The sequence below is a fragment of the Gouania willdenowi genome, chromosome 1, assembly GCF_900634775.1.
Source record: "Gouania willdenowi chromosome 1, fGouWil2.1, whole genome shotgun sequence".
Lineage (NCBI taxonomy): Eukaryota > Metazoa > Chordata > Actinopteri > Blenniiformes > Gobiesocidae > Gouania > Gouania willdenowi.
The window spans coordinates 21,789,662-21,805,084 of NC_041044.1; the positions used below are offsets into that span (position 1 = coordinate 21,789,662).

The following is a 15,423-nucleotide window of genomic DNA, read 5'->3' on the forward strand; positions in this document are numbered from 1 at the left end:
CGCGGCCACCGTGTTGGTGACCACCTGATTTAGATCAAGTTAACACATGTTTTCTTTTTGTCACAACGTCTGACTCATTTTCTTCCTACATACCTGTATTTCCATTTAGACTGTAGTATAACTACGGTGGAATAAAATGCACAGAAGTCTAAGCATTTTGTTTGAAGCTTGTCAAAGCGTTTCCTCAAGCTGGAGGTGCTGCGCTTCGCTGCGTTTTTCTTGACTCGAGGCTATGGAGTTTTTTTTTTTTTTGGCACGTCCTTGTTGCACTGAGATGCGACTCTTCATGCTGACACACAGTCGTAAATCAGCTCCCGGTGCACGGAAAAGTCCGCAGAGCCTTTGGGTCTCTTGGGTTACACTAGTGACCCACGGTGTGTAAAACACTAGTGTGAACTCACGCAGCATTAACAGCAGCTTTTACCTTTTCTGCTGAGTGTGCAGGAGGAAACCAAAGGACTGAACTCGGTGAGGACGCTTTTTTTTTTTTTTTTTTTTTTGGAGTGTTTTTCTCCCTCAAGTTGGGACAGACAGTCTAAGTCTGTAGTTGTCAGTGGGCACAACTGTTAGAACAACTGCGTACCTATCAGAGGAGAGGGGGACAGCGACCACCGTCTCCGTGGTACCGGTGCGTGTCCGACCCACGCGCGTTTTTTTTTTTTTCCTTCTTTATTTTTTTTATTTTTTTTGTTTCTGCTCCTTCATCCCCAGCGGAGCAGCAGGGACAGCGAGGCTCCCAGGGAAACACACAGTCACTGTTTTGTCCCATCTTAAAGCCTCTTCTATGAAATGTTGGCGTTACTTTAGTGAAAAGAAAACCTAAACGCGCACTGCTGTGCTCGGCTACTGAAGAGGAGAAATTCCCCCACTTGAGGGCGAAATCAGACTTTTTTCAGGACGCCAACTTTGAAAAGTGCCATCAAGCTCTCGGATCTGATCTGTCACTTACAACATGCAACAATGGTAAATATGATTTTTTTTTTTTCCCCCCTTTTGTTTAAATACGTGCCTGTAACCTTATTCTCACATGCTTAACGCATAAATAAATAAATAAATAAATAAAAAAGGAAAGAAAAGTTATGGGCTCTGAAAGTTAGTCATGCTCAAACATCTGGGCACAACTTCATCACCTCTTCAAGGCAGTGGTTACCCTCTCCATATTTTCACATGCTTTTTCATTTGTGCAACATGTGGGCTCTCCCAAACCCCTAAATGTGTCTTAAACATTGGTTGCCGAAGGCTTAATAATCAAACAAATTCAAAACAATGAGTGAAATTTAAAGTGGAATTCAGTTCAACTAGAACTTTTATGTGAATGCATTAATAGTAAGTAAATACAGTCTCCTTTGTAAAATGTAGCTTGTCTCATTGTCATATACATACTGTTTGACAAATAAATTCTAAGAAAAATATAGTACCGGTATTTTATTGAGCGATAGTGCTGTTAATTTGTGACAAAAAGCCTAAAATGGAACTAAAACATCTCGTGATTATTTTTAAATGAATTATTAAATCTTTTCAAGTACCCCCTGCAATGTGCTCCTGTACTCCTAGGGGTACACGTACCCCTGTTTGGGAACAACTGCAAGATTAAGGCATCAAACAATGACACTTCTCAATTTCTGAGTCAAATACAAACAAAACGAATCTGTTTCTCAAAGAAAGTGTCAACCTTTGTCTCTAGACTTCTGGAGGTTCACCACAGAATATGTTGGGATTTCACAAAAACATCATCCCTTATAATATAGTTTTAAAATGTTCTTTCATTTTCTTGCTTACGTATTAAGACACTTGTTGTGCTAAGGCACGGCCAGCTTAACACACAGGCCTTGCATGGTTTGATATCTCAAAAATCAAATATAAAAACCTGATACATGTGGTTTTAGTATAAAGATTGATTTTAAATTGGACCAAACAGTTAATGCTGAACTTTTACAACTTTCATTCTAAATATAATTCATCTATCCCATAATCATAGATCCGTGGAAATAAGTGAAACCTTTTTCTCTCCTCGTAAAGTAAAGGGTTTGTAAAAAAGTAATGCTAACTGCTTCCTTTTTTTCCCCTTTCTTCTTTTTGTTGCATTTACTAATTCTCACGCACGTTTTACTATGTGCTTGAAATTTGAGGATGCTCATAAATAACCAGCAAGAGCAGCAGAAGAACATGTCCGTGTGTGACATGTCTGTGTGGACATATCTGAGTGCTTCATGAGACGGAGTGAGTGAAAGTGAAGAGGTAGAAAAACACAGAGAGAGAAAGGTAGAGATAGATAGATAGATAGATGGATCCACTTAAATGCACTATACAAGTACAATCACACTCTTGTCAGCGAGGTGTGTCTGAGATCAAGGTATATATGATGGCACAGTTTCGGCCTGGTCTGAGTGAGTGGCTTTACTGAAGTAAAGAATGGAGATTTACATTCCTGCAGTGTTATTTCATGACTTTTTATCTCCCAGCTACTCTTTCTGCAGTCAGGGATTCATGCAATCCACACCTTCTTTAGCTCCTTGGCCATGTCACATGCATTTATGTGAAGGATTCTTTATTACAATCGCTTATTTTTTTTATTTTTTATTTTTTTTTCTTTCTGCCTTGTCACACGTCATAGACAGACATTTGGATTTTCTGACAGAGTGTGACTCAAAAATGGCAGTGCAAAAAGTGTAGTCTTGAAAAAATAAAATAAAATATAGTACACACAATTAAAAAAAAAAAAAAAAAGGGCAGTCATATTGTGTTATAACAGTGAACACATTGAAATACTTGTCATTGTTATATGCAGCAAACATATGCTTCACAACAGCGTATCTGTACGTGAGGTTAGAGGAAAAGTTAAAGTTGTCAGGGGTGTGTGTGTGTGTGTGTGTGTGTGTGTGTGTGTGTGTGTGTGTGTGTGTGTGCGTGAGTGTGTGCGTGCGTGCGCATGTGGGAGCCAATGGTTAGTCGGTTCAATAATCTGCTGGACAGGTCTGTGACGCCCTCCTTAGAGAGGCTGCTAATGAAGAGAAAGGCTGCTTAGTGGTGCTCGTGTCTGACCCCACCAACCCTCCCTGTCCCCCCTGCTGGCTTCCTCTGATTACTGTTCACATCCACATCTCTTCCCCCCTCTTGCCACTTTACTCTGCCTCTTTCTCCATTCCAGAAATGATGGAGTTGTAAAAGACTCAATTTAATGCATTTAAAACTCCTCTACAAACTTATTTCAATATGTGTTTCAATGCCATTTTCTGTCTTTATGTAACTCATTGTATAGGGGTAGATCAGTGCTTGCTTTCCTGCATTGGAGCTTGGACTGTTTCATAATGAGGGTGCACTCTAAAGTACAGTATTTAACCTCAGAGATGCACGGGTGAAGGGAAACAAACATGTAAGTGCAGAGAACAGAGACAATACAGAAATTGATATGAGAAACTTTTTTTTTTTTTCCTGCACTCAAGTTAAAGTGGAAAAGTCATTTTTCATTCTTTCCCGTCTTCCTGTGTTACACCTCAGTGTGTTGCAATTAATGTCTCAGCAGTCCTAAACCAACTTTCTTGCTGTGTATTTGCTCACTTTGAGGCAGTGCAGGTATCCCTGTCCTTCTGTCCAATCTTCCTCCTCTAAAATAATCTCTTTTGCGACCGATAGTGTGTCTTGGCAGTGACAGAAAATGGAATATTTTGAAAAGGAGAGTGGAATCAAATGCCTTGTGGTGGCTTGAGATGAAAATCTTTGAACAAGACAACGTAACCTAAGCTGCAAGTTTCAGCGACCAAACAGAGCCACGGTGAAACGCTAAAAAAAAATCCAATCGCAAGTCTCCTGATTTAATAAGGAGCACAGTGTGAGACACACTTGACTTAAAACAATATACAAATGAAAGGCATAATTGCATTTTTTTTTGTGCTTCAGCACACAAAGCACGAAACTAAATCTCGACACACTGACACCCATGAAAACATTATGAAACTGTCTGTGCTCGTGTGAATTTGGAGTTGAGGGTTATGAATACAGTGAACAGCTGTTGGGACACGAACTGTTAAGATGTGTTTAGTCTTGTAAGATCACACAGTTTTATTGTCTCCTAATAGGCTAAATGATGGTGGAGTTTTTTTTTTTTATGATGACACAATTGAGAAATATGAGTAATTATTTTCTGTAATCTGTTAAAAATGTTTCTCTTTTCTACAACTATGGTACTGTTGTACCCTTTACCATTAGGTTTTTTCTCCCACCATCACTCAATCCCTCTATCCATCCATCCATCCATCCTGTAAATCATCTTATCCTGGTCAGCTCTATGAACATGAAGCCACTTCTTCATGGGTCTAACACATTTACATTAACGTGGCCAATTTCAAGTCTCTAACTAACATTATGTAGTTTTAAACTGGAGGAGGAAATTTGTAGAAAACAGACTCACACACTGGCTGAGCAACTGTGAAAAACACACTGGCCACGTTTACATGGGAGCTTTAATTCCTCTTTAAAGTGGAATAAAAATGAATTCCTTTTTAACCTGACCTTGTAAACACTTAATTCATAATGCTAATTTAATTCTGAATTAAAGTTAATTCCGAATGAGGTGGCTGGTTTATTCCGTTTTTAATTCCGAATGAGATAATTCCTCTTTCTTGTAAACACTTAACTTGGTTAAATCCCCTTTAAGTTAATTTGGATCGTTTTGCGCTTGAGCGACTTGCGGCTGGTGACGACATAATCCAAGATGACGGCGGCCCGGATTCCAGGCCAGACTATTTAATAAGAGCCTTAAAAGACATGGATATAAAGAAAAGAGTGGATGGACGGAGGCATAAACATGCAGACTTTCACACGGACACACACAGACTTATTAAACACACACCGACCTTGGTAAACACGGTAAACAGAACAGGCTTCACCGGACGACTGGCACTAGGACCCGGAGACGGTGTAAATGCGTCCCCGTACAGCATTAGAACTACTATCTTTATCAGGGAGCAACTATTTATTCCTAGTGATTGTTTTCCAGAGTTTTACTGAGCTTTAACCGTGGTCCAAACTAAAACCATGTGTTATTGTCGAGCTGCTGCTTCAAAACTACAATCAAAATAAAGGTGAAAACAGTTCTCATGTGTGGTCTTCTGTGTTATAGCAGACAATAAAAGGTGTGTTTTTACTGATCGATGTGATACATCATGTTCACCCCCTCTCCAATCAGAGCCTTCCCAACCCCCAGACCTAAAGCGGAATTATCTAAAGCCAAATAAACCAGTTTTCCAATGTAAACCTCGTTCGGGAATTACTGTACCCATGTAAACACGAAGCAGAACACTTTAATTCCGAAAGATTTAATTCAGAATAAATAATCCCAAATTAAAAAAACATCATGTAACCGTGGCCAGTGAGGTGGTGATATTACCCCCATTCTTAGATGATAACTCAAAATAATTTACCTTTTGAAGGTAAACAAAATGCAGCTTGATGTTTTTTTGCTGAAATAATTTTTTAGTAATATTTATTTTTTTTTACCAGTAAAGTATCTGGACAAATCAACAAGTTAGCGTTTGAAAATACACTTAAAATATTCTTATTTTCCCTAAAAAGTCATGTTTTTTAGTTAATTGTTATTTTGGGTGGTCCTAAATTATTCTGTCCAGAACTAATTACCATCATCTGTGTAAAAATAGCTCTTCATTGTCACTAGGTGGCAATTTTCCAGTGGTTGGGGGAATAGCATTTTACTTGTAATCCATACTTTCCTCTGTATGGTTTGAATATAATTCATGTTGACGCTGTATGAATACCGGAGACGCTGGAGCAGTGTAGCGGACAGGAGTAGGGTTGTGACTAAAGGGCTCATTTGGGAGGTATAGGGTTATGTGGTATAATTTATTTTTATAGCTCTCTGCTGTGCTAACTGTACTCCCGAATAAAGTTGTTCAATTTTACTCCATGAAGCTGAGTGAGAATATCTGCTATAACAATTGAGATGGAAAGTCCAGACAACATTTAGTTCCTTAGTTTCCTTTTGGATCTTTTTTTTTATTTTCCTGTTGAGTCCCATTTCTTGTTTTCCAATAAAAGACACATAACTGCTGCTATGTCTTCCCATTGTAAATGTATCGAACTTTATGTACAGCAGAAATTTGTGTGTGTGTGTGTGTGTGTGTGTGTGTGTTTGTGTGTGTGTGTGCTTGCACATTACCGATTTATTCCCCCAGAGGGCCAAAGGGGATGAAAAGATCTCCTCGGGCCATTGAGAGTGATTTGATTAAAGCAGAATAATTTGCCCTAAAGGTGTCCTTTCTCGTTCCTCCCAAAAAGCTGGTGGAAGAAATCTGATATGACAAGATAAGTGGTGGCTCATAAAAAATTCCTGAGGACTGAGACGCAGCATGTTGACTTTGAAAATGTTGCCTCGAATGTCTTGTATTTTGCTGGTAAATGTGCCTGTCAATTTTATTTTGAATATATAAAAACAATATATATATTTTTTGTCCAGTTATTGCATTCTTCTTATTGAAATAATTCCAAAAACTCGATAAAATGTTTTTTATAGATCACTTGAGCCTTTACACAAACTTTGCATTGAGCTTCCTTGTTTGTCTCAGTGACAAAACGTCCATGTTAATCATATTAACTGTGGATTTTAACCAACCTTGACATCAGGTATTGACATGGGGTATTTTGGGGGTAAATATACAGATGTAGATGTATGTCCTGAGATTCGAGCAAACCTGGGATTCTCATCAGTCATGTGGTGTCATGTGTTTTTTGGCTTTGCTTCCAGTGGTGTACATGTACATTCTAGGTCTGTGTGCTTTCATTACAGCCATTCTGAGATGCAGATGGGTTTTCACTTTGTGTGTCATTGGTGTTGCAACAGAGCACAGCCTTTGTTTGTGATGCAGTCCTTTTAAAGATGAAGTAACATTTTGTTTCTATTACCCTGCACACACATGGACCACAGAGAGGTTGTTAATGTGTGTCTCTTCTGAGTTTCTCACTGTGTTAATGCTAAATAGTAATACTATGGCTATTTATACCATCAGTACCAGGAAGTATCTGCCAGTCTTTCCTGAATGGCAAAACCATCACATGAAAATTTGATTATGCTACTTAACAGGAGTTATTTGGCACACTTATAATGTCCATTAGTGGACATGTACAAAGAACAAGGTTTTACAGTGTGTTATTTTTAAATGATCCCAGACCATTTGCGTACATACAATGATACTCTAGACAATTTTCAAACCGTTATGTAGATTTAATGGTTGACTCTCAAATCAAACTGATCAAATTGTAATCCATCCTATTTGTTTGATTGATGTTATGCTATTAATGTGTTTGTACTGATTTTAAATTGCATTCCATGTTATATTCTGCGCATGGATTAAAAAAAAAAAACAACTTCCGATTTAATACATTTTCTCTAATGGCTCAATTTTTGAGTCTTGATTGAGGCGAACATTGTTTGGTTATTAAGTTGAAGTAGTACAGTTTGTAAATGTGTTTTTGACTAAGCTATTCTGAGCCAGAGGGTGCAGCAGTATCATTGTTGATGTTTTTTTTTTCTCGTTTGTTTTTCTTTTACTATGGGCATCTTTTTATTTTGTCTCTTTGAATATGCTCCTAATAACAAACAGAAAAGATATTGGTCACACTTGTTGTTTTGTGGGATAAGTTTTAACCTGATCTTTTGTTTCCAGTTTCAATGTCTCTTTGTATTTGTACTTTGTGTTTAAAATCTGAGAACAACATTTAACATTGTGGAGGTTTTCTTGCACTTGAGCCAAGTGGAGATATGGTAAAAAGACACAGTCCACTCTAGAAAGCCTTCTTTCTATAATCATAATCAAGTAATGTCCTAACTCCCTTCCGCTTTGTCATCTGACGCTTATCAGAGTCTGGGTCAACATTCTCAGCAGAGAAGACCAGACAAAATTGTCGTTACATCCTAAACAATCGATCAAGTTTTGTCATTCTGGTAACAAACCGATTGATGTCATTCTTGAAATGACATCAATCGGTTTGCTACATTTGTTAAAGCCAGACATTTAACCTCCCATTTTACAGCAAAAATTATTGTGGAAATGTGTGACATTGTCGCAAAACATGTCAGTAAAGGTGCAGTCCGTGTAATATACAGTAGCTATTTCCATTTCAGAAGGTGAAATATATCACATTGTATTTTATTATGTCAGATGTCGTGCGAGAATTGACATTTCAAAATTTAATTGGTGGTCAATTTTGAGAATTGACCAACTGCTTACGAAGACAAGTTAAGTATAAATGTATTATATTTTTCCCAAAATTTGCATGTGAGGGTATATGTAGTGTCATATTGTAATTTCTGCTTGATTTTGTAAAAAAACAAAAAACAAAAAAACCAATATTGCCCTTTCCCTTTCAGGAAGACAATTCCATCTTTTCTGTTCATTTTCTACGATGATGGAAAATCAGAGGCCCAGATAATACAAGCTAAATTGTTTTAATGTTTAGTTGATTCTGACAACGTTGAGTTGACGTTGATAACGTTTAGTTGTTTCATATTTCTTCCCACTTGTCTTTTCATCAGTGTGAGTAACCTCCTAATCTGTGCCAGTTGCTCTTCTTTTGACCACTCTTCTGGCTATTGAGGCTTGCCATTAAGAGTTCTGATTCCAGTCAAACCAGTGACTTTTTTTTCTTTTCTTGCAAAAGACAAACCAGTGTCTCAGATCAAGCCTGGTTTCATCTTAGTTTTGTAAGAATCACTTTAAGTTCCTTAGACGAACCAAGAAATGCCAACCAGTTTCTCTCTGGAATATTAGGACACCTGATAGCAATTGACTTCTGATGATGAAGGTTTAACATAATGACACAATAATGTGTATTTGATTGAAAAGCTATGCAACTTTTCCGAAGGTAAACCAGAGGACATAAAAAAACCAGCTATGTATATCCTGAATTTACATCATAATCTCCAAAGAACATTGGCTCTTTATTGACTACGCTGCAGCTCATTGAACTCCATTCAATATACCGTAATTCCCTGAAGCACATCACCTCAAAACTGGATGACATGTCAGTGGTTGTTTCATGTGATTGTTGGTGACAAAGGTACCATTTATGGTGATAATCATAGTAATTAAGAAGTCTCGGGATGATGGGATTGCGTGTGTTTGTCTATGGCTTAGTTCACTTTTCCTGTTAGAGAGAATTATAACTCTTATAAATTGTATGTGAAGAGCACATTCATGGGGTTTTTTTTTCTTCTTCCCCCATACGGCTGCATGTATGAGCAGTTGAAAATGTGTAAAATATGTGTACGTTAGCTGTGAGAGTTTTTTGGGACCTGGGGGAAAATCTGCTGACGGGTTATATCTGAGGAGGGGGACAGTGGCGCTTTTGAGACAGACACAAGAGACGAGTCTCAGAGAGAAGGAGAGGGAGAGGGCCTCTTGTGACTGCATTCCACCAAGGCACGGGCAGGGAGAGGCACAAGACGAGACATGCGTCCCTCTTCGTCATTTCTGCTTCTTACTCCATCGCACCCGTTCCCTTGCCTTCTCTTTCTCTGTCCCACTGCCAGTGACCATTTATCAAAGAACCCAATGTTAGAATGTGCTCGTAAGCATCTGTGTCACGGTGAGAGTGTAAAACACATTGTACAATCTTACATAAAAGTGAACACTTTTTTTTTTGTCACAAACCAATCTGTTTAGGCGCTGTGGAGACACACACACACACACACACACACACACACACACACACACACACACACATACATACATACATGTGAACATATCCTCTCTTCCCTCTTGCTTCTTTATTGTCCCTCCTGTCACTTTGTCCTATTCATTTAACCTTTCATTAGAGCCAGCAGACAGCCCTGTGTGTGTCTGCACAGTTTCAGGAACAATGCCAAAAAAGCCCCACTGTCACAGTTATTAGATTCCTCTGGCCCTCCTCTACCCCGGCAACTCAATATTAAGTGAGGGAAAGTGAAAGAGGGGAGGGAGAGTGAGGGAGAAACATGGCGATCTCGGTTGATACTGTTACCCAACTCCTACAGCGAAGGGTCCTCTTGACTTGTCAAGGACATGTGCCACATGTTGCTAGCGGGCAGGTCTCCCACTAAGCAGACACAAAGGAGAGAAGGGAGGCAGACTGAAAGAGAGAGCGAGGGGACACTTGTCTTGAGCTGAGGCCAGCAGCAGCCTGGAGGAGTTTGAATGAAAACACAACCTGTTTGTGGAAGAACTGTTGATGGAGGAAGTCGGTGAGGGATGGGGTAGTCTCGTCCCTAAGGAAGGACACATCAGTACTCTTCCTCTCCCAAGTGTTTGTTTGTGTGTGTGTGTGTGTTTTCTATATGCCTGCCTCATTTATTAGCAGCAGTTTAATTAATAGTGTCAAGAAAGAGTATGTATATCTTTAAATGTAATTAAGGAATGAGATTTAAAATGTTTGACAATTTTTGACAACATACCATAATTTCCAGGCTATATAGCGCACCGCTATACTGGCCACATTTCAATAATTTATCAATTTTCCAAGGAAAATCCACACAAAGGCTGCATCGCCACATAGGCCGCACTCTATTGGCTGATTAGGGTGCCCTTCAGATGACTTGGCCAATCAGAACGGGCAGGTAGGCGGGTTGCTAGACTGCCGTTCACTTTAATGGAGAATTAACTTTTTCAACTGATAAGTTTCCTTCTCCACATAAAGTCTCCTCCTCACTGCCCCACTCAGTCAATTTCCAGTAAAAGTTCTCTATGTAGTTTTCATCTTTGAAAGTCGGCACTGAGCTAGGATAGCATTAGCCGCTAATCACTCCGGCTTTTTTCACTGGTGGTTTATGAGAGGAGAAAAAGGAGTGCAGCTCCTTGCTTCAGCAGGCAGTGAAACTCACCGAGTTGGATGTGTTGCTTGTGGGCGGGGCTTCGCTTCAAACATGCATATGAAGTGAATGGGGACATTTTTTGATCCTGCGAAACCTGCGGAACGTTTCGTGCGACAGACGCGTCTGGTGCCGCAGAAGATGCATTCGGTGTGAACGCAGCATGAGTCAGAATACGGATGCGATCGCTCCTGTATAAACCTAACACAGTGATTTAACAACTTTATACTGTTTATTGTTTCCTTCTTTTACAAACTGGCCGACTTTTACTCTATCCAGGCTGGTCTGACTCCGCTCCATCTCCGTCTGTCAGTTTTCCTTACGTAATCTTCTCCATCAGCCTCAATAATAACTGATCAGAATGATTCAGTGAGAGCACGCTCAATTTAATGTAGTTTCATTGGTCCACCTTAAAGGAGACATATCATGGTTTTAAATCCTTCCTTTTTACATATAAATCATACAGTTGTGGTCTATATAAAGCGGAACTGCAATGCTTGGGTCTGAGTCCTCATTATTATAGCTCCACAGGCCTCTTTTCTACCCCTTTTCTGATGTGCTTCTAAGAGCAACTCGTTTTGGTGCGGTCTCTTTAAATGCAAATGAGACACTTCAAACCCCGCCCCCTCTTCAGGTTACAGAGGTGACACTCGGTTCAACTCCACCCTGCTCGGCCATTTTTGTAGTTTGATAGAAGAGATATGGTTATGTAGCGGCGCATAAACTTTTTATTCACAGGTTATTTACAAAATGTCAACAACAGAAGACTTGTCCATCCAGCCTTACATGTTCCAGCCAGAGTCTGACCCGGTGGAGCGAGATGAAAATGAAGATGATGAACCTGCAGAACCTTAACAAGTGAGCTAACACAAGCACAGAGCTAACGCTAGCGCCAAGCTAACGTCACGAAATGCATTTTAATACAGTCTTTTCGGAGACAAAAACGGCAAAATGAAATGAATAATGAAAACTTTAGACTTAAATTAAATCACGTAGGCCATATCATCAAGGATCTAAAACGAGCACACAGCGCTAACATATGAAGACTGAAGACGGTGCAACTGCTAATGCTAACAAAACAATGACAGGGACGTCTTATCATCACACTTTTTAGCGTTATTTACAGCTTACCGAAGTGCTCTGTTCGTTGTCTCCACAGATAGAAGGAAGATAGAAGTTTTTGGGCAAATCCTTCTTTATACTGGTGAAGCAGTCATCCTTGAAGTGCTTCGCGCACACAAAAATGACCTTACCCACAGATGTGGGTACATTTCCATGAAAAATAAAACTCAACCAGGCACTTTGAAAAGGTTCTGATGCTGGGAGACGGTGTAATGAAGCGTGTGGGTTTCTACATCCAACAACCGAACATTTTGATTTATCCTCTCGTAACTTCTGCATCCTGGAGCTTGGACTACAAAATAAAAGCAAGAAATAAAAATGGCGAATTGCTCAAAGTGTTGGGCCTGGAGTCAATGTCCTAATTTGGCAGTTCCGCTGCAATTACTGTGACGTTATTGTTCAAAAAAAGTAATAGAGAATCGAAAAATTGAAACAGATTGAAAAATATGACCAAAACAGAATATAAAGATATCAACGGAGCACCTGAAGAGACTAATTTGATTTTTTCTGTACTTCTAAGCACTCTAAATATACAACAAAATGCATTTAAGGGCTAAAAAAGTGGATTTAGCATGATATGTCCCCTTTAACGGCAATTTTATTGGCCTAATGCAGTTGTCTGCAACCTTTACTCATAATCTCACCTGGATAAAAGTCCTTCCGGAGCCGGAAAAAAAAATTCTTCTCAATGAAGACAATAGTGTGTGTAAAATTCTATACAGTTACAATTATATCAAATACTGTTATATAAACTAGATTTTTTTTAGTTAATGTAGTTGAAGGGCTACAAAAAATAACTTGAATTTGATAACACATTATCATGTCGGTCAAGTCATGCTAATTGCTAATTTCTTGCGATATATCAAGCATGCATATTAAGTCGGCATGTTGGCAGTTAAATAAGACTTTCCCCACACCAATGAAATCTCTATTTCCTTCCAGAATAGTTTTTTTTGTTAGTTAAGTTTTCTTACCATGGATTTAAAACTTAAGGTTAGCCACAGGTGCAATGAAAATTGAAGGTCTGTAGATGTTGCAGGAGGTGAAGTAGGAAGGTGGCAGAGTTATTGCACAATGTGATTTATTTTTAGGTTAACAAATGGTTTAAGTTAATGTCATTAATTTCCAATACCATATGTAAGAAATAACAATTCATTATTTTAATATTTTTTTTAAACTATAGGGAGCAAAAGAGCCACATGAGGCTCCAGAGCCGCAGGTTGCAGACCCCTGGTCTAATGTGACGGAGCTCAATTTTTTGGTGGCATGAAGCTTGCGTCATTGTTTATTTAAGTGACAAGGAAGTAGTCAGCTCGCTGTCAATGCACAAAAACAAGCTGTTGGCTCTCAGGCTGTAGAAGAAGGAAGACTGAAAAATACTGGAGTATAAATATAGCTTACATTAAAGCTTTTAAAGACTCTGGCTTTAGTTACCGGAGCTAACCTCGGTGGCGTCTAAAACTCGCAAGTAAACGCAGACCATCATTTTGTCAGGTTACAGAATTTTGTCACAACACATGTTTATGACTACTGTTGTTGATAAGTGTTGTGATGAATTCTGTATTCGACGTAATCATTTGATGGCTCCGCGTAAAGGAAGCTTCATTCACAGGAATGGTCTTACAATTAGTGGCGACACAGTATCAAAGCATCTTTGCGGTAGCTCCTGTAATGATCATATGATGATGCTATATAATGCCACAGGCATCGTCAGTTTGAGCTATCAGCGCTGCAGTGAAGGTGAGGGATGCCTTACAGGATCCTCCTGCTTCCAATACAACCCATACAGTATATGGTAATTCTCTGAAAAGCAGACCAGCAACACGTGAAAAAAAAATGCAAAATGAACGTTAAAACTTGAGTACGTATAATCCGTGAGACTGGTAAAGAAAAACCACACTCCACGAACATGACTTACTCCCTGTTTCTTTGTCGTTCACTGACGTCCTAGTGAATGCGCACATCTGTTATCAGTCTCCCTCTTAGACTCTCACTTCTCTTCTCTTCCTTTTGTTTGGCTTGCTTTGCCATGTAAGCCATTGTGCCTAACACCGTGATGGGGACTTTTCCTGCTGGAACGTCCGCCATTGCATCTTCACAACTAATGGGACGTGAACGTGCTTGAACTTTTGTCCAGCAGCCAATAGTGATGCCCAAAACAGGTCATGGACCACTTGGTTGTTTTAAAAAAATTCTGATTGGCTGAAATAGAGAAAATGTAACCCTAAACTTAACCCAACCTAATCTAACCCTAACCCTAACCATAAGTTATGGGTACATTTCTCACTAGAAATGTAATAAAAACAATTTGTTTCCATAGTGACGCCAAGGGTCGATATGTGACGAGTTGGGATTGAGAATGTGTTGCTCAGAACACTTTGAATTACAATATGCTGAAAGGTTATAATGGATTTCTGACCAAATGACGCATAAAAACTTACATACTGCAGCTTTAAGAAGGACATACTCATGCAAATTTTTTAGTGGGCACACTATTTATTAGGGTCTGTCCTTACATTTAGCATCAACATGAAAATTAAAAAACTACCAATATTTTTAAATGCAAGGTTTCCCTGGTCACGTCAACTGGTTTAAAGTCTATATACATGTAAATCCAGCTACTATGAATTGCATCTTGGATAGTTTAATTCTAGATGCCTATTCCTGCTGAATCAATGAGGAAAAACTATAAATACTATTTGTACCAGAAACCTTATATCTGCATGTATTATGGGTCTTACACCTCATATATCTAAATGTTCTATTAGTTGGGCATTGAGCATTTTTTTTTTATGATAAACAAATGATTCAGTGACTGGATTTTATTAAAACCAAACCTGAATGATAGTGCACAAATGTTTGTTTTAACCATCATACTGAATTTCTTTTATGTAACATCCTAAAGAAACACTTTGAAGCTGTGCAAGGTCTGCAGTAACACTCCAGGTGCATTTCAGTAAAGCTACATTTAGGTCAGTCCAGCCTTGTCAGCAGTGGACACCGAGGCTCCTCCACTCACACATCAGAGAGAATAGATCAAGGTCTGGAGTGTTAAAGCAATGGTCACACAAGTGATGGTCAATGAAATGCTCACCTGTCATTGAAGATTGAGCCTGTAGACTTTCATGCAGTGCACACACACATGCACAAAAAGACGTGCACGCGTTTTATTCTCCTTAAGAAACAAGCAACTGAAGCTTGAATGTAATTAAGTCACTGTGATCAACAGACAATACCAATAATATCCCAGTGTCCTAATAATGTAATGTCCTTTAGTAGCCTTAAAGCTGTGCCTTCAGGTTCATTGAAAATCATTTAAAACTTGTTAAGGAACTATTTTGTTTATGACTGAGGCATTATTTCCCCCTTATTCAAACAAATGAATGTAAAATAAAATGGCAAAATGTCTTGACACAATGTTGGGGTAACACAACTGGTCATATTTA

The 15,423-nt window shown here is 38.9% G+C and overlaps 1 protein-coding gene across 1 annotated transcript in view; it reads left to right on the forward strand.

Moving 5' to 3' along the window:
• Positions 1-526: 526 nt before the first annotated feature.
• bnc2 (basonuclin zinc finger protein 2) overlaps positions 527-15,423 on the forward strand; it is a 173,427-nt gene continuing 158,530 nt past the window's right edge. Inside the window, exon 1 of the mRNA XM_028445013.1 lies at positions 527-963. Within this exon, the coding sequence (XP_028300814.1) occupies positions 961-963 (3 nt within the window). The 5' untranslated portion in view covers positions 527-960. The remainder of the gene's footprint in view (positions 964-15,423) is intronic.